At 37.9% G+C, this 18,669-nt stretch overlaps 2 protein-coding genes across 4 annotated transcripts in view; one reads left to right on the top strand and one right to left on the bottom strand.

Annotated features, from left to right (window-relative positions):
* retreg1.L (reticulophagy regulator 1 L homeolog) overlaps positions 1–6,037 on the bottom strand; it is a 53,776-nt gene extending 47,739 nt beyond the window's left edge. For both annotated transcript variants that reach the window (XM_041566237.1, XM_018267694.2), the window contains exons 1-3: positions 5,739–6,037; positions 2,979–3,085; positions 2,300–2,330 (exon numbers count right to left, since the gene is read on the bottom strand). In XM_041566237.1, coding sequence (XP_041422171.1) covers positions 2,300–2,330; positions 2,979–3,085; positions 5,739–6,037 — 437 coding nt within the window. The remainder of the gene's footprint in view (positions 1–2,299; positions 2,331–2,978; positions 3,086–5,738) is intronic.
* A 90-nt stretch (positions 6,038–6,127) lies between these two features.
* znf622.L (zinc finger protein 622 L homeolog) lies at positions 6,128–16,371 on the top strand. Of its 2 annotated transcripts, none has more exons than XM_041565282.1 (7): positions 6,128–6,264; positions 6,786–7,417; positions 8,695–8,955; positions 10,333–10,495; positions 11,211–11,323; positions 13,828–13,971; positions 15,042–15,659. In XM_041565282.1, exons 2-7 carry the CDS (start codon positions 6,814–6,816, stop codon positions 15,167–15,169), a joined length of 1,413 nt encoding a protein of 470 aa, XP_041421216.1. In that variant the 5' UTR covers positions 6,128–6,264; positions 6,786–6,813; the 3' UTR covers positions 15,170–15,659.
* The last annotated feature ends 2,298 nt before the right edge of the window (positions 16,372–18,669 follow it).

Below are 18,669 nucleotides of genomic sequence, written 5' to 3'. Positions count from 1 at the left end.
GAACAACAGAGGGCCTTGAGGAACTCCAACAGAGAGAGGGAACATAGTAGAAGTAGAGTCAGAGAAACCAACTTTAAAGGAATTGTTCAGTGTAAAAATAAAAACTGGGTAAATAGATGTGAAAAATAAAAAATGTTTCTAATATAGTGAGTTAACCAAATATGTAATATATAAAGGCTGGAGTGATTTGATGTATAACATGTCAGTCAGAACACTACTTCCTGCTTTTCAGCTCTCTTGGTTTACACTGACTGGTTACCAGGCAGTAACCAATCACACACTTGAGGGGGGCCACATTGGGTCATATCTGTTGTTCTGAGCTGAATGCTGAGAATCAATTTCAAACTCACTGTACAGAAATGTACCATGTGGCCCCCTTCAAGTCGCTGACTAGCTCAGAGTTATAGAGCTGAAAAGCAGGAAGTTGGATTCTGGCTGTTTTATTAGACATCTGTTCACTCCAGCCTTTATAGATTACATTTTTGGCAAACTAACTTTATTAGAAACATTCTAAAGTTTGCACAGCCTATCTATTTACACAGTTTTTATTTTCACACTGAACTGTTCCTTTAAAAGAACGGTCAGACAGATAAGACCATGAAAAAGAAGTATCATGAATGCCAGGTGACTATAGAATGTCTAAGAGGAGCAGGTGGTCAGCTGTGTCAAAGGCTGCAGAGAGATCTAGAAGGATTTGTATGGAAGTGACCTTTAGACTTTGCTAGTGCAGTTAAAGTTGAGTGTGTTGGGTGGAAGCCAGACTGCAGGCAGTCGAGAAGGGAGTTGTGAGTTAGATGCTGGATCAGGCGTTTGTAAACAAGTATTTGTAGCAATTTGGATCTGAATGGAAGAAGGTAAACCGGACGATATTTGGCGGGAGAGCTGGGATCAAGGGAAGGTTTTCTAAGGATAAGAGTGATAATTGCTTGTTTGTATAAAGGTGGAAAAGCTCTAGTAGAGAGTGAAAGGGCAAAATAGGTGGGTAAGTGCAGGAGAGAGTGTATCAAAGCTGATAAACGCAATAAGTTAAAAACTCTCATACATTAATAATAAATAAGGACTGAAGCAACTATATTGTACTTTTGGTTATTTATATTAAATTAAAAAGGTTCTAAATCTGTTAAGACCTCTTGGAGTTAAAAGAATTCAACCTGTAAATCCAATGTGTTTCCCTCCATCACAGTTTAATAACGGTTGGTGCACTGTATGCGAATATTGTTTAGGTGTTCAAAAATTCATATCTACTGGTACGCCCTATATACAGCATTCACATATTATTGCATAAACTGCATATATATATATATATATATATATATATATATATATATATAGTTTATTAGGTTTAGTCTATATGCACCAAAAGAGGTTTCACTGTATTGTTGTTTTTTTTTTGTGTATGCACAAAACATGCACATATGCATGTTATCCACCTATAGTGCCATAAGTAAACATTAGTATAGTGAGTGTATTGACTCCTGTAAGTTGGCTTTGAGTACAGAATGAAATATGCTTTTCCCTACACAACAGGATATGTTTTCTGCATACTGAATTATGAATTAAAGCGTTCTAATAAGCTTTGTATGGCTGTATGACACGTTACTATGTTGTACATTGTTGATGGACCACCGGCAGGCCAACCAATTTTGTGTGACATATAAACCACAGTAAATAAGCAGGCAGAATACAAAGTGCAAACTACACCTGTTTTGCAGCTTTCCCAACTGTCAGTAAATGACCTCTTAAGTCATATCTATAAAGAGTTTTAGTATTAGTGTTTTGGAAGAAATCTGATTTTGCAGGTTTTTTTAAAGTTTGCCTATTTGTAAAACATCAACAGGAATATTTTGTGTCTATATATCACACCTCTTTCTGTTTTTTTCACTTTGCCTTATGATTTAAGAATGTTGATATTAACGAAAATATCACTGAAATGTGTTATTCTGCTTAAACCTAAAGAAATCAGATTATTTATTTAAACCATTAATATGTTACTACCCACTTATATGTCTGTAAAAATGTAAACAACGTTGACTGTCAATAAATGGGTCCCTATGTCGAAGCATTAAAAACTGGTTAATGTTTTAATAAACCATGTACAGATATGCTCCATTACTATACGTGTATGTGATCTATTATCCAGCACCTAGGATTTTCCAGATAAGGGTTTTTTTTGTATCCCCATACCATAAGTCTAGTATAATAAATGTAAACACTAAATAAACAGAAATGGATTGTAATTTTGGCATTATTTATGTAGCAAAAATTGGTAATTTTGAACTGTAAAAAATACACATCTTACCTTAAAGATATTTTCCTCCATAGATGTGCTCCTGGAAAAAAAAAAGTAAAGCAAAATGAAAAAAGGTGCTTTTCAAGAGAAAATTTATTTTTGTATGTTATTTTTGTGTTCTTTAGCTCTGATGTTTTGATTCTTAAAAGTATACTCTTGATTTTTACACCTTTTCAATTTTCAAATGAGGTTTATTATCTGTTTTTGTTCTCTGGGTCTTACCCTTAGAGTTTGTTGTCCTCTAGATCTTTAAGTCTAGGGCCAGATGGGGCAGAAATCAGCCTGCTGAAATCCGTAAGGGCCAATTTCAGCCCCTCACTGCTAGCAGTATCCTCTTCACTGTCCACATCCGGAAGCCTTGTGTCGGCTCCGACTTCTTGCCTTCATTAAAGTACTACAGTCCAGTGACGTTGCTGTCAGTTTTCCCCTAATGCTGGGTTAAAATTCTGATAGGCCTGAGTACTGCCTGACATTCTGTGTCCTAGGCCATACTGTTAGTATTAAAATAGCCTTGTTATCTGTAGCACGGTTTAATATTTTTACAAAAGGGCAAAATGTTTGATAGACTGCAGCACAGTGCCACAAGCTTTTATATGTGATGTTTTACACAAAAAAAAAACGACTACTCCCATAAGGCAAGTTGATGGCGTGCAGCCTAGTAATCTTTAAATATAACATGCATGCTAACCTCTACTTCTGGACAGTAGAAAATGCTGGAGAATTTGAAACATGACAACACCAAGCAGAATAAGTGAGATCAAGTGGTACATTCTCCAGGGGGTCAGGGCAAGAAACCTAAAAACATAAAAACAGTGTTACATAAATTAAAGCCTCAAGAAGAATTTTTTAGAAATATAAAATTTCTGCTTTAATGCTATACCCTCCAGTATTTTTTTTAAAAAAAGCAGTACTCCGTGGTGGTCTGCCATCTCTTCAGCTCCCACAACAGAGGTGTTTGAGTAATACAACATTCTACCTGCTTGAATATAAAGTTGTAAACAAGTGCTTGTGGGACGCGGGGATTGCAGCAAAACTTTAAATGCTTTTTTCATCTCATGTATGCTGTTTTTAAGGGGTTGTTAAAAGGCCTACTTCCCAACACACACCCTGGCCCCACATCACTATACAACCTGGCCCCATATTCTGTTACACACATGTAGTGCCAGAATCCCCCTAAAACCTGACCTACTTTCTGCATTGCTCTGTGGACAACAGGACCACTAGAAGCTATGGAAGGAATTTATCAGCAAAAATGATTCTTAAAGGGATACTGTCATGGGAAAAAAATTCAGCTAGACATATTGTCAATTTCCCAGCTGCCCCAAGTCATGTGACTTGTGCTCTGATAAACTTCAATCACTCTTTATTGCTGTAGGAGTGATATCACCCCCTCCCTTCCCCCCCCCCCAGCAGCCAAACAAAAGAACAATGGGAAGGTAACCAGATAACAGCTTCCTAACACAAGATAACAGCTGCCTGGTAGATCTAAGAACAGCACTCAATAGTAAAAACCCATGTCCCACTGAGACACATTGAGAAGGAAAAACAGCAGCCTGCCAGAAAGCATTTCTCTCCTAAAGTGCAGGCACAAGTCACATGACCAGGGGCAGTTGGGAAATTGACAAAATGTCTAGCCCCATGTCAGATTTCAAAATTGAATATAAAAAAAATCTGTTTGCTCTATTGAGAAATGTGCAGAAATTTTTTCCCATGACAGTATCCCTTTAATAATAACTCTGCTCAGTTTTTGTTGTGCTCAGTGTTGATGTCTGTAGACCCATTGGGAAACAGTCAAAGAGTGAAATGCACAGAAATGTGTTGCATTTCAATTGCATTTACAAACTGCACTGTGACATGTATACATGCCCTTAAGTTGGCCATACTTGCCCAAATTTGGCTGGCAGTTTGGCTGATTATGGACATACTTCACAACCATCTGGCCATGTATGCGAGGTCATAGGGTGATTGCAAACAATTATCCTGTGACCCTATTGAATGTTGACAAATGCACAGTGTATCAGCAGTCCCAATCATTCAAGCTGTTGTCCAAATCAATGTTACTGTAGCAAGAATGCCACAGATATATACAGCCACTTTTACAGACTTCTCTTTGGTGTAGATGTCAATAATTGCGTATAGGAGTATTTGCACAAAATAGTAGAAGTCAGCACTCAGCAAAGGAAACTTTTGCAGTTGGGGTACACATCTCAGGTAGCCACTTCCACCTTAATACTCAATATTCCCAGGTAGACAGCACCACACATCCAGTCATATTCCTTAAAAAGCCTTTATTGGAAAAAGGGCTTTAATAAGACAGAAATACAGCGACGTTTCAGGCTGACAACAGCCTTTCCTCAAGCTAGCAGAAGTATTGTCCACTGCATGGCCACCATTAGATAGCTTCTAATTTTTCTGGAGATTTTCTGGGGGTTTGTTCAACTTTTAAAGGGGTTGTTCACTTTTAAACTAACTTTTAGTATGACACAGAGAGTGAAATTCTGAAACAATTTGCAATTCGTTTTTATTATTTGTGTTTTTTGAGATATTTAGCTTATTCAGCAGCTCTCCAGTTTGCAATTTCAGCAATCTGGTTTCTAGGGTCCAAATTACCCTAGCAACCATGTACTAATTTGAATAAAACACTGGAATATAAATTGGAGAGGGTCTCGACAGAAAGATGAGTAATAAAAGCTAGCACTAACAATATATTTGTAGCCTTACAGAATATTTGTTTTTAGATGGGGTCAGTGACCCCCATTTGAAAGATGGAAAGAGTCAGAAGAAGGCACATAAAAAAAATATGTTTTACATTAGTCTACCTGAAATTTTACAGTGGTGCAGTTTAGAACTGATGCGAATAAATCACCTGCAGTGTTTGTTTGGCGTGGTGCTTGTATGCAAGCAGGAATTGATTTATGCAGTATATTGTTTGAAGACTAAGAACCTTTATCCATGTTTATGTGGCTGTGCTGATAGGGAATAGTTCATGCATTTACAACAATTAGTTTCTGTAAAATAAATGTGTCAGAAATGTGGTGCATGTGAATGAGAACACCAGAAACACTTCAAGCCAGTGACAGCAATGTTCTGCCCTCCAGCTGCTGTACCACGGCAGCTCTCAGTACAACACAACACACAGCCTTGGGATGGGGGACACAGGAACAACCTGCTGGAGCGCAGAGTTCCATACACCCAACTCCTATTATTCAGTGCGCTAGGCTAATTAGTACCAACAGTACACTCCATACATATACAAATAAGTCCAATATCTCCACCCGTAAATGTATGAAATAGAACATCCTTCCTGCCTTGTTTTGCTGACAAAACCATCCTACAGGTTCCTGCCCATTATCCCAGCGAGCGCCAAAATGGGACCCTGTGCAATAAATGCTGCTGATGTGGTTCATAGTGATAGCACTTCCCTCCATTCCCTAGCGCTATGACCTACCAGAAGAGACAGTTGGCACATAGAAACGTGACCAGGCTGCGAACCGGCCTGTGCCAAGTCAAAATATTTAGGAAATTCAGTGCCACAGACACCTTGTGGCTGCCCTCCTCCGCCTCTGACATTGTCTGTAGTTCAGCGCCACCCAAAGCTGTCAAAGTCACTGCGTGCAGTTCCCCGCCAGCTTCATTTGTAGGATCCATTAATGCTTCCAATGCAAAACCTACAGTGGCTTGCGATGCCTCCGCCTCCCTGCAGTCCCCAGTCTGTAAACAGCAAGGATAGAAGGATGCTGGATGCATACATAGTGCTTTTCTCTAATTATGTCCCAAAGTAGACACCGTAGTGCTACATGATCGCTGGTCCTCCCATTGCATTAGCTAGTTTGTCAAAAACCGGATCTTCTCTATGGTGAGGCCGGAATCGGAACAGTACTAAGCGAAACGTGACAGGACGGCAGCCTGAGTGTGTTTCTGAACTCGCAGTTTTTAGGAAAAGACGGCATTCAATCGCCTAATATATATTATAGGTATATATAATAAGCGCACGCTTTATTCTTTTTATTAGTATTGTAATTGTATTCATAGACAGTCGAATTTCCTTTACCCGGCTATAGTTCTTAATACAGACGGTCGGCTAACCTAGACCCTTGCTTTTAGGTATCGTGGGTTGTTGCTTTATGAAAATATTATACAGACGAGCTCTCAGTATACTGTAAATTATATTCTTATTAACTGTGCTTTGTGATATCAGTTATAATCGGTGCTCAGTGATATAATTAAATGTGATTGCTTATAAAAGTGATTAAGGCAGTAGGATCAGCAGTATAGGGTATAAAATTATGTGTCATGACTCTCTTGCTAGTCCCTTAATTCCAGCTTGCACCCTCCTAAGCTATTTTGTAATATTGTTTTTCTTGCTAGTTATTTCATCATAATATGGCTTTACTGTAGTAGTAAGTAAACATAGAGCTAATCATCAATATATATGAGTGTATCCTATATTGTGTTGCCTGCCTATGTTATGTATACTGTGTTGTGAATTTTACAGCTACAGGAACCAAGCTAAGAACCTGTGTATGCAAGCCATGGCTTCTTATACATGCATCTCCTGTCGGGTTGCATTTGCAGACCCTGATATTCAGAGGGCACATTACAAGACTGACTGGCACAGATATAACCTTAAAAGAAAAGTTGCTGACATGCTTCCAGTTACTGCTGAGAATTTCCAGGAGAGAGTGCTGGCACAGAGAGCCGTGGTAGAGGAACAGAGTAAAGAGACAGCCACTTACTGCTCAACTTGCAGCAAGAGATTTGCTTCATTCAATACTTATGAAAATCACCTGAAGTCCAAGAAGCACTTGGACTTGGAGAAGAAGGCCACTGAATCAATCACAAAGAAAGTGGAGCTAATGAATGAAAAGAATCTAGAAAAGGGTCTTCACCCTGATAGTGTAGATAAAGATGTAATGAACACCGCTATTCAGCAAGCTATTAAAGCACAGCCCTCTGTGTCTCCAAGAAAACAGCCAAATGAAACTACTGCTACTGCATCTGGAAAACAAGATAATGAGGGCGCTAGTGCTCGACCAGAGAAACCACCCAGGCAACAGTGGTATGAAGAACAAGCCAAGAGACTGGCATTAGAAGAGACTGAACATGATTTAGTGGAGGAGGAGGAAGGTAAGAAATCGGGTGCATAAATATAATATGGGTTAGGCTTGTGTCTTCTTTGGAACGTTTACAAAACTCAAAGTTGACTTTTAGTGTGCAATAGCACACAGAGCAACTTCCTGTGATTCAAGCACCATCTAGCTGCTTGATAGGTGATTGTTGCTTAAAGAAGTGAATGTGTGTTTAAATGCTACTTTCATCTGACAAGCAGTGCACTTGGCAAGTAATTTACATTTAAATCTATGGGTGATTTCTTTGTGTGCCTTTTTATAGCTCACTAGAGACAAAATAAGCAACATGTTCAAGGATTTTAAAAAAAAAGTCTTTATTCAAATATTTTGTTTTTGAGAACTATTTTCATAAAGCCTGCATTATATTTTCTTCATTAAACATTTTTACAAGACCGCAGAGCTACTGTGCTTCTTCTCTTGCTCAGCACTTCAGGCCCCTTTGCAAACTTTGCTTACTTTTCCAGGCTCTTCAGATGAAATAGGATTATGCAATGTGTGTGTGCGCTATGCTTTCCCTTTAATTAAATGTGTATAGCTTGCTGCACAATGCTGTGAATCCAGTCTTGTATTGCAAAGAGATGCAGGCATTGTATTTAGAAGTAAGACAATTACAGGCATTGGTGATTTGGGTAGGTGTAGCATTGCCCACACTTTCCTTTAGTTTTTGAAACAAGCAGTGTACTTATTTTTGCCTGTTACAAGTTTTATCTTTTAGTGGTAAAGAGTAGAATTTTTTTTTCACACACGTCACTACATGGACAAATCTGTAAGTAAGTGGGTCTTTTTTTTTTTTTTTTTTTTTTGTAGTTTTGGTGTGATTTCCATGTTTACCCTCCATATTTCTTGTACAAATGTTGCCAAATGTCCCAGCTACACTGTGGTAACAGTACATGTTGTTGTATATGTTTATCCAGTACCTAAAATTAGTTGTTTCTTGGAAACATTTTAAATGACAGAGCATTTGATTTTGTTCATCCTGTGTAAGAACTAAACTCATTCTACAGAACTTTTCTGTTATTTGCTATGTCAACATGAGCCTTTCTGCCATATTCAGCTTGAATTGCTACCACATGGCCAAACAGCCACTCACCAGGCACAAATTGTACTATTGTACACCATGAATTTTCTGGTAGAACATTTCCCTTTTTTTTGGCAGTACATTTTATTGATATTACTCCTGCTTTAGGTTTATTGTGCATAAACTGTACAGTGGTTCTTCAGCCAAGTCTTTCTTCTGCATCAGTATTTTTGTTTTCCCTTTTTTATATTTAATAGAAAACTGGGACGACATGGATTCAGCAGAGGAAGGTGAAGTGGATAGTGATAATGCAATGGAGCACATGAATGGAGCCGAGGGAGAGGACATCACTGCAGATGAAAGTGCATCAGGAGCAATTCCTGTCACAGATTGTTTGTTCTGCACACACCATTCCTGCTCCCTGATAAAAAATATAGCACACATGACCAGGGTTCACAGCTTCTTTATTCCTGATATAGAATATCTCCAGGATCTTTATGGTCTTTTTAGGTACTTAGGTGAGTCATTGTGTGGCTAATAATGTTGGGGCCCACTGACATATTTTTTTCATTGACATATCTAAAAAAATGATTAATTTGTAGCATAAAAAACAATTGCTGCTTGAAACAACAACAGTGTTAACTTAAGTTTACACGGAGCATCAATTTATTGGCTACAAAGTAATATGTTTAGATTTTATCCAAAATAAATGGACACTAAGTAGTGTTATAATTTATGTATAGAAAAGTAATGTATTTGTAGTGTGACTATTAAAAAAATAGCTTGAGTATTTAAAATAGCTTATCGTAATTTATTACTTAAAGTAGCAATATGCATTTATATTCGTGAAGATACCAGAAAATAGGATTGAGCTAGAATGGGGTATATTTCAGTTGTTCCCAAGCTGTGGGGTTGGCCTCCACTAGTGTACTCTAAGCTGTGGTGTTTGAGCAAAGGTGGACAGCAGCATTAATGGTGAGATGTTGGTTAAATATACTTTCCTACATATTGTAGAAGGACAGCCTAAAAGTTGGTTATGCATTTGGAGTAAACATTTATTTTGCTCTACTACATATTTTTGTACAACCATATTTCCTATTTCTGTAAATTTCTTTCTCTAAAAAGAATAGGACAGCAGGAGGTGAATGAGTTAAGCTAGGCATACACATACTAATATGTTTCAAATGATTGTTGTAGCTTCAGATTCCAACCGATATACATGTACTATGAATATGGTCTGGAACAGTTGGTTCTTTTAGAAATGGCAGGTTTTGAATTTCGGCTGATGAACCATATGAAGCATTGCATGATGCATCTGCTGATGAGCAAGTGAAAAGGAGCTGCAGCTCTTTGCATGACTGATCAGAACAATAGAAAGGTGTCAATACCATTTGTGGACCCTTGCCATCTCTTTTAACAGAAGACAAAAGAGAAAGGTGGGAGGGGGCTTAAAAAGAAAGGGGAAAAGGTCTAAGGTGTCTAGTATTTTTTACTCCAGAAAACAGATGTTACATCTGTTTTCCTACTTCTCTACTTAACAATATTGAAATGCATAATTGTTACCTGGTCAGCTAGTAAAATACAATTCAAGTTTTATCAAGTCTTTTCACCCAACCCATCTTTTTATGTTTGTCATGCCTGACCCCAGGATATGTGGCTTAGGGTGTCATGTTTTTTTATGGCTGTTTAAAGTTGCACTACAGATACCAGTGAATGCCATGCTTTATGCTTGTTTGTGCTTTGTTACATCACAAATAGATATTACTGCAGCTCTTGACATGAATAAATGTCACTGTTTAAAATACTGTTTTTCATAATTTTGTGTTCCGCAAAGCAAAATACATGGATATGTTTTGTTATTGGTCTGTAATCATAGCTGAATGTTACTGTTCCAGGAGATAAGGTTGGTGTGGGGAAGATTTGCCTCTGGTGTAACGAGAAGGGGAAGTCTTTTTACAGCATAGAATCTGTTAAAGCTCACATGAATGACAAAAGTCACTGTAAGCTCTTCACTGATGGAGATGCCGCCCTTGAATTTGCTGATTTCTATGATTTTAGGTAAGAAAGGCAAACATGGAAGACTTATTTTTTTACATCACAAGGAAGCATATTGGGGTAACAGATAAAAATACATATGTTTGTATTCCTTGAATAAATGAAAAATGCCCTTGTCATAGTTTTCCTTGAATTTTTTCCTTCTCACTTGGTCTTTTGCATTTAGGGCAATGACACGTGGTATATTTTGTCATGGCTACAAAATGCCAGAAAATACCATGCCGTAGGGAATACTGAGGATTGCCTCTTCTAGAGTGTCTACGAGATTTGAGTGTTTTTGCAGAGGCCATTCTCTGTATCATAGCATGGTATTTTATTGCATTATGTACTGTCTACAACATGTTGGTGACAAAATGTTCAGTGTTTCACTGTCCTAAAGCGGTGTCTGTGCAGTATATCTTAATTGTCCAAGGCTATAGTTTCACCTAAATTGCTAGAAAGCAGCACATTGTTTCTTTGTTTATGAGATATCATGCAGGGAGCCTTTTGTTTCCTCATTTTAAATCCTCAGTAACTGCTTGTGTGAGTGTGCTGATGCTATGAAGTGATTTATACAGGGTGGCACACCTCAGGTGATGATGTACAGGCAGCCTTTATTTTATTGGCCCATCAGTCCCATATAAAATCTAAGTAAAGGTGTTAGTAAGGCTTGGAATAGCTGTGGAATCGCAAAAAGGCACTAAATGAAAAGTCCTGTTTTATATTTCTATTTTAACAGGTCCAGCTATCCTGACCACAAAGAAGGGGAAGATATAGAGATGACTGAAAAAGAAGGATCTGATAAAACGCTAGAATATAATGATGACACTATGGAGATGATTCTGCCCTCAGGCAAGGCCCATGGAATGTGAATGTACTGGCTAAAAAAATATTATGGTCACCCTTCACTTAAATTTAAGCTGTATCCAGGGATAGGGCACTTGCGGAATTTGCTACAGTCCTCTTATGGAAAATAAGCAACTTCCTATTTTACTAAATAGGAATTGTGGTTCCAGTGGCACAATATAACTCACTGAAATGCTGCAATTTGTCTTCTCCCAGGCTATAGCGATATTTTAAAAAGTGATGCACTGTCCTGATTAAATATTTTTGGCATTTAAGTGGACAAAAAAAAAAATCTGTATGTATATGGCAACTCTGAAACAAGAAGCTTAAAATGTTTAGAAAGACCACCTCACCAAAACATGTAGGGGCAAATTCACTAAGAATCGAAGTTGCGCCAGGCGCAACTTCGCCGCACTTCGCCAGGCGAATTTTCGCCAGCGCTCTGCAAATTCACTAAAATGCGAGGTTGCGCACAGGGGTAGCGTAAGTTTGCGAAGTTGCGCTAGCGTTGTTTCGCTATATAAAGCGAAGTTGCGCTAGCGAAGGCTAATTTGCATACGGCGCGAAATTCACATTTCAATGGAGGAACACGTATCTGCACTACAAATGCCTAGAAAACCTTTAAATCTGCAAATAAAAATTTTATTTTGCCCTACACATGTGCCCACTGTCTAGGTAAGTTGCCATGAGTCAGGAAAAGTAGGGGGGAGGAAGGGGAGCCCCAAAAAAATTTCGATCTTTTTCAGCCTATCAGCCATCATGTAGAAAACACGCCAGCGTTTTTTGGGACTTAGAAAAAATTTTGACTTTTTTTGAAACAATCCCTATCTACTCTATTGCGCTTCGCCAGGTCTGAGGTGGCGAAGGAAGTCTAGCGTAAAAGGTAGCGTTCGCTACACTGCGCAAGTTAGTGAATTTGCATAGTTTCGTCGCTAGCGAAAATTCGCCTGGCGTAAGGTTGCGAAGTAACACTAGCGAAACTACGCCAGCGTGAATTTGCGCAGTAGCGAAAATGCCGAACGCTAGCAAAAACGCTAGCGTTCGGCGCTTCGCGCCTTAGTGAATTTGGCCCGTAATATCTCTTATATTTGATATGCTCAACAGCAAGAGCGATATAAAACAATTGGCGTTCATAAGGGCCTGGGAACAAGAATTAGGTCTAGATATTCGAGAGGACTCCCACAAGAAATGGATCGCTAGCTCTAGATGCTGCAAGAGCTTAACTATAAAATTTTAAGTAGATGGTACTACACACCTTATAGGCTAAACAAGATCTACCCAGCTACAAGCAATACTTGTTGGAGGTGCAAAGCGGGGTTGGAACATTGCTCCATATATTCTGGGAATGCCCTAATCTCACGGGTTACTGGCCAGTAATCATACAAGCCTGCTTTCAGATCCAAGGTAGGGATCTACCAAGGTCATCTTGTTTGGGACACAGAAACTACAGAGGGGGTTACCGACTCCACACTGGAACAATATTTACTTAATACTTATTCCCAAATTCTGGAAATCTTCTACCTCCGACCCCTAAGGAATGGCTATAGAAAGTCAATGAAATAGCTAAATTTGAGGAACTATACGCATTTACAGGGAAAAAGCACTCCAGTTTTAGGGACACTTGGTTGAGGTGGTTTCTGTATAAGGACTCAACGGAGTACCAGCAGTTTCTGGGCTCCTAAACATACATGGAAATGTCCTTTGGTATTTAAAATTCTACTTCATATGACCAGCTATCCTATACTTAATGTCCCTCACTTACCATTTACCGTGGACGATAAGGTAAAACACGGAAATGCCTAGGTGCTGGAACATATTGCAATATCAATAGAGCAAAGAAATCCGCACTCATAGGTCTTTTGTGATGAAAAAAATGGGTTTATTCAACGTTTCGGCTCTTAGACTCGAGCCGTCATCAGGAAGGGCTCTTCCTGATGACGACTCGAAACGTTGAATAAACCCATTTTTTTCATCACAAAAGACCTATGAGTGCGGATTTCTTAGAGATAGATATAGATATAGATATATATCTATATATATATATCTATATATATCTATATCTATATATATCTATATATATATCTATATCTATATATATATATATCTATATCTATATATATCTATATATATATATATATATCTATATCTATATCTATATCTATATCTATATCTATATCTATATCTATATCTATATCTATATCTATATCTATATCTATATCTATATATAGACACAACCGTCAAAGATATGTATAAACCCATTTTTTTCATCACAAAAGACCTATGAGTGCGGATTTCTTAGAGATAGATATAGATATATAGACACAACCGTCAAAGATATGTATTCGGCATCAAGTAATGTACTACCATTTTCCCCTTCTCCCTTTCCTCCCCTTTTCTTTCTTCTGTATCCCCATCCTATACTTATAAAAATTATTGTAAAACAAAAAAAATGTTTACAAAGGTAGAGGTTCATTATGTGGTTTCAATTTTGCATATTTTTCCATACCCAGGTTCTCGAATAGGGCATCGCTCATTGATGAGATATTACAAGCAGAAATTTGGAGTATCCAGGCAAGTGGTGGTATCCAAAAACCAAAAAGCTGTGGGACGTTTATTGCAACAATACAAGGCTCTAGGATGGACAGGAGGGACGGGTAAGTCTACTTTGCTTAGAGATTCTATTTTTGTCATTTACAGAATTGGCTCTGTTAGATCATTGAAACTAATACTTCACCTTACTGATGATGTCTGGTTTAAAAAACAAGATGCTGTTCATTGGATACAGTTGTATTTTAGAATATAAATAAATATACAGATACAAATAATAGTAACAGCACTCATGCTTTCAATTTCACTTAGCGGTGCACGTCCCACTAGTTCTCTGGTTCAATCCTACATAGCACAAAAATTGAAAAATTATAGACGGCACTTGCATTTGTTGCAAAAATTTATAAAACTATATGTATTAAAGCAACATTTCAAGCCCAAAGGGGCTCTTTTTTTTTAAGCCATTTACATGGTTCCAATGTCAATGTAATAACATTTTTTTAAGACCATCAGAGGCAATGCCATAGTAAATTATTCTAAATTCTCTGTGCTGGATTCCATCCATATGTATACTGAATAAGGCAAATAAATATATGTTTCATTATATAAATATAATGCCTATTTTCCTAATAGGGAAATAGGATATTACCACTGAGAATACCAGTTGAGAATAAGATACTATGACCTTTTTCTCTGATGGACTTTAAAAACTTGTTAATACTTTGACATTGGAACCGTTGTGCACATGGCTTGAAAAAGAGCCCCTTTTGAGCTTGAAATGTTCCTTTAATGCCTGTTGTCTTCCTGCATCTGGGGCAATAATAAGTGAGCCCTTACATAAAATGCTCCTTTATGTATATTACTGTCTTCAAATTTACTGGTTTAAAATTAAAATTGTAGTGAAGTTACTGATAGTTTGGCTTTTTCTGATTTTCAAAACCTTATGCTGTTTCCAGGATAGTATCAAAAAAGCACAGCTGGCTCCATCAATAGCACATATTAATCTATCTAACTCCTCCATCTGCTGAACCACTTGCACATTTAAGGTTTCCTGTTCTGAAAAAAAATCACATTATTGGAAATAGAGCAGGTTTCTTACCACTGCATTTCTCTTTTCCATTGTAGTCACAGTATATCTTTATGAGGTTATTCATTACAAATTGTTTCCATTCCAAAGGTTCAGTCATTCAGCGTGGGCGTGACATGCAGTATGTGCAGAGGATGAAGTCCAAATGGATGCTGAAAACTGGAATGAGTAATAATGCTACAAAGCAGATGCATTACAGGCCACAAGTTAGATTTTGATTATGTGATGATTTCAAGCCCAAAGGGGCTCTTTTTTTTTAAGCCATTTACATGGTTCCAATGTCAATGTAATAACATTTTTTTAAGACCATCAGAGGCAATGCCATAGTAAATTATTCTAAATTCTCTGTGCTGGATTCCATCCATATGTATACTGAATAAGGCAAATAAATATATGTTTCATTATATAAATATAATGCCTATTTTCCTAATAGGGAAATAGGATATTACCACTGAGAATACCAGTTGAGAATAAGATACTATGACCTTTTTCTCTGATGGACTTTAAAAACTTGTTAATACTTTGACATTGGAACCGTTGTGCACATGGCTTGAAAAAGAGCCCCTTTTGAGCTTGAAATGTTCCTTTAATGCCTGTTGTCTTCCTGCATCTGGGGCAATAATAAGTGAGCCCTTGCATAAAATGCTCCTTTATGTATATTACTGTCTTCAAATTTACTGGTTTAAAATTAAAATTGTAGTGAAGTTACTGATAGTTTGGCTTTTTCTGATTTTCAAAACCTTATGCTGTTTCCAGGATAGTATCAAAAAAGCACAGCTGGCTCCATCAATAGCACATATTAATCTATCTAACTCCTCCATCTGCTGAACCACTTGCACATTTAAGGTTTCCTGTTCTGAAAAAAAATCACATTATTGGAAATAGAGCAGGTTTCTTACCACTGCATTTCTCTCTTCCATTGTAGTCACAGTATATCTTTATGAGGTTATTCATTACAAATTGTTTCCATTCCAAAGGTTCAGTCATTCAGCGTGGGCGTGATATGCAGTATGTGCAGAGGATGAAGTCCAAATGGATGCTGAAAACTGGAATGAGTAATAATGCTACAAAGCAGATGCATTACAGGCCACAAGTTAGATTTTGATTATGTGATGATTCTGAGAATTAATATGTGCTTGAACTGAAAAGCACTATGATGTTTAAGCACATTCATGCACTGTAAAACATGGCAACTAATGGCCCTTAATGCTAATTTGGCTGGATTGTATACAAGATTATCCTTCAGAAGTATTTTTAAGCAGTTGGCCCATTAGTGAATGCCATCTAAATGGGGATGTTAAAGATGAATATGGAAAAATGATTGTGCTGATGTCTGTTGTAACATTTCAGCATCAGTGGTTATTACAAATATATTTTTCAATTGTTTGAGAATCTAAAATAAACTGATCATGGAGTAAAAGGCTTTAATGCATTCAATAACATATCATGGCTAAAACTATTGTTAATGTTTATGCAGCTTATACTGGTGAAATACGGTCATATGAAAAAGTTTGGGAACCTCTCTTTGTTTATCATTGGCTGAGCTTTCAAAGTAGCAACTTCCTTTTAATATATAACCTGCCTTATGGAAACAGTAGTATTCCAACAGTGACAAAGATTATTGGATTAACAGAAAATATACATCTAAACAAAATTAGACAGGTGCATAAATTTGGGCACCCCAACAGAGATATTACATCAATACTTAGTTGAGCCTCCTTTTGCAAATGTAACAGCCTCTAGACACCTCCTATAGCCTTTGATGAGTGTCTGGATTCTTGATGGAGGTATTATTGACCATACAGAATCTCTCCAGTTCAGTTAAATTTGATGGCTGCCGAGCATAAACAGCCTGCTTCAAATCAACCCATAGATTTTCGATGATATTCAAGTCGGGGGGCTGACACGGCCATTCCAGAATATTTTACTTCTCCTTTTGCATAAATGCCTTTGTAGATTTCGAAGTTTGTTTAGGGTCATTGTCTTGTTGGAATATCCAACCCCTGTGTAACTTCAACTTTGTGACTGATGCTTGAACATTATCCTGAAGAATTTGTTGATATTGAATTCATCTGACCCCCGACTTTAACAAGGGTCCCTGAACTAGCCACACAGCATGATGGAACCTCCACCAGTAGGTAGCAGGTGTTTTTCTTGGATTGCGGTGTTGTTCTTCAACCATGCAAAGTGCTTTTTGTTATGACCAAATAACTAAATGTTTGTCTCATCAGTCCAAAACACTTTTTTCCAAAATAACTGTGACTTGTCTAAATGAGCTTTTGCATACAATAAGCGACTCTGTTTTTGGCATCAGTTCAGAAAGGCCTTCTTTCTCATCACCCTGTCATACAGATGTTGTGGAACGATGTACAGATGCACCATCTGCAGCAAGATGTTCTTGCAGGTCTCTGGAGGTGATCTTTGGCTTGTCTGTAACCGTGAGAGTTGCTTTGAGGATCCCATGCTTGTCACTCTTCAGAGGAGAGTCAAACAGAAGCACAACTTGCAACTGGCCTTAAATACCTTTTCTCATGATTGGACACACCTGCCTATGAAGCTCAAGGCTTAACGAGCTAATCCAACCAATTTGGTGTTGCCAGAAATCAGTATAGAGCAGTTACATGCATTCATATAAGCAAAATTACAAGGGTACCCAAATGTTTGCACAGCCAGTTTTTCACATTTCATTTAATTTCATACAACTGAATACTGCTTCACTAAAAATCTTTGTTCAGAAAAAAACCCCCAATACTCCGATACTCTTTTTTGTTGAAAGTGGAGTAAATTATTATTCCCAAACTTTTTCATATGACTGTATATTCAATAGCCAGAAAAATTATTCAAAAGGGAAAAAAGGAGAAAAGTCCACATTCAAATCTGTGGATCATGGTACTCTATCAGAAAGTTTAACCCACTAGGTAGGGGTTGGGTTAGGATGAGTTATTCTTGCCTACAGTGAGTCCTTCAGAAGATCGAGGATTGGGTTAGCATCCGACCAAGGAGTCCACATTTTTTTCAGATTTTTTGGTGAACCTCTGACAATATATGGGAAACATAAATAATGAATATGTGGGAAGAAAAGCGGAGCTCACCCTTCCATGCTGTGCAGCGTCTCCTTGTCTGTCACTGCTCTCGCAGGAATCCAGCAACTTGAATCCGGAACACTCACTCTCAGAATTACCTGCAGTCCAGCGCTGACAAAAGGTATCCACTGAGTCGCTGCTGTATTGATTTGACGGCTTTTATAACCAAAACTTTGTGACATTAACAGTGGGTGAGATTAATAGAACTAACGCGTTTTGTGCCTTCCAAACTGGCACTTCTTTAGAACTCTCAAGAAGTGCCTGTTTGGAAGGCACGAAACGCGTTAGTTCTATTAATCTTACCCTCTGTTAATGTCACAAAGTGTTGGTTAATAAAAGCCATCAAATCAATACAGCAGCGACTCAGTGGATACCTTTTGTCAACGCCGGACTGCGGGTAATTCTGAGACTCTGACGATATACGTTAGCTTAATTAGTGGAATAATTGTGTTAACTTGTGTTACCCAGTCCTCCAGATTAGGAGGGGGGGGGCTTTTAGTTTTTTAAATTCTTCTCTGCAAGAGTTTCTTAGACAAAACCTCAGGCACTTCTCATAGAGTGCCATGCCCAGTCTTTACCTGAAAATACAACCATCCTTTGTTACTGGCGTCAGAGGCTAATGTGTACCCTGCAAG

The sequence above is a fragment of the Xenopus laevis genome, chromosome 6L, assembly GCF_017654675.1.
Source record: "Xenopus laevis strain J_2021 chromosome 6L, Xenopus_laevis_v10.1, whole genome shotgun sequence".
Lineage (NCBI taxonomy): Eukaryota > Metazoa > Chordata > Amphibia > Anura > Pipidae > Xenopus > Xenopus laevis.
The sequence above is the reverse complement of the archived record's forward strand: the minus strand, read 5'-3'. Positions and strand labels throughout refer to the sequence as shown.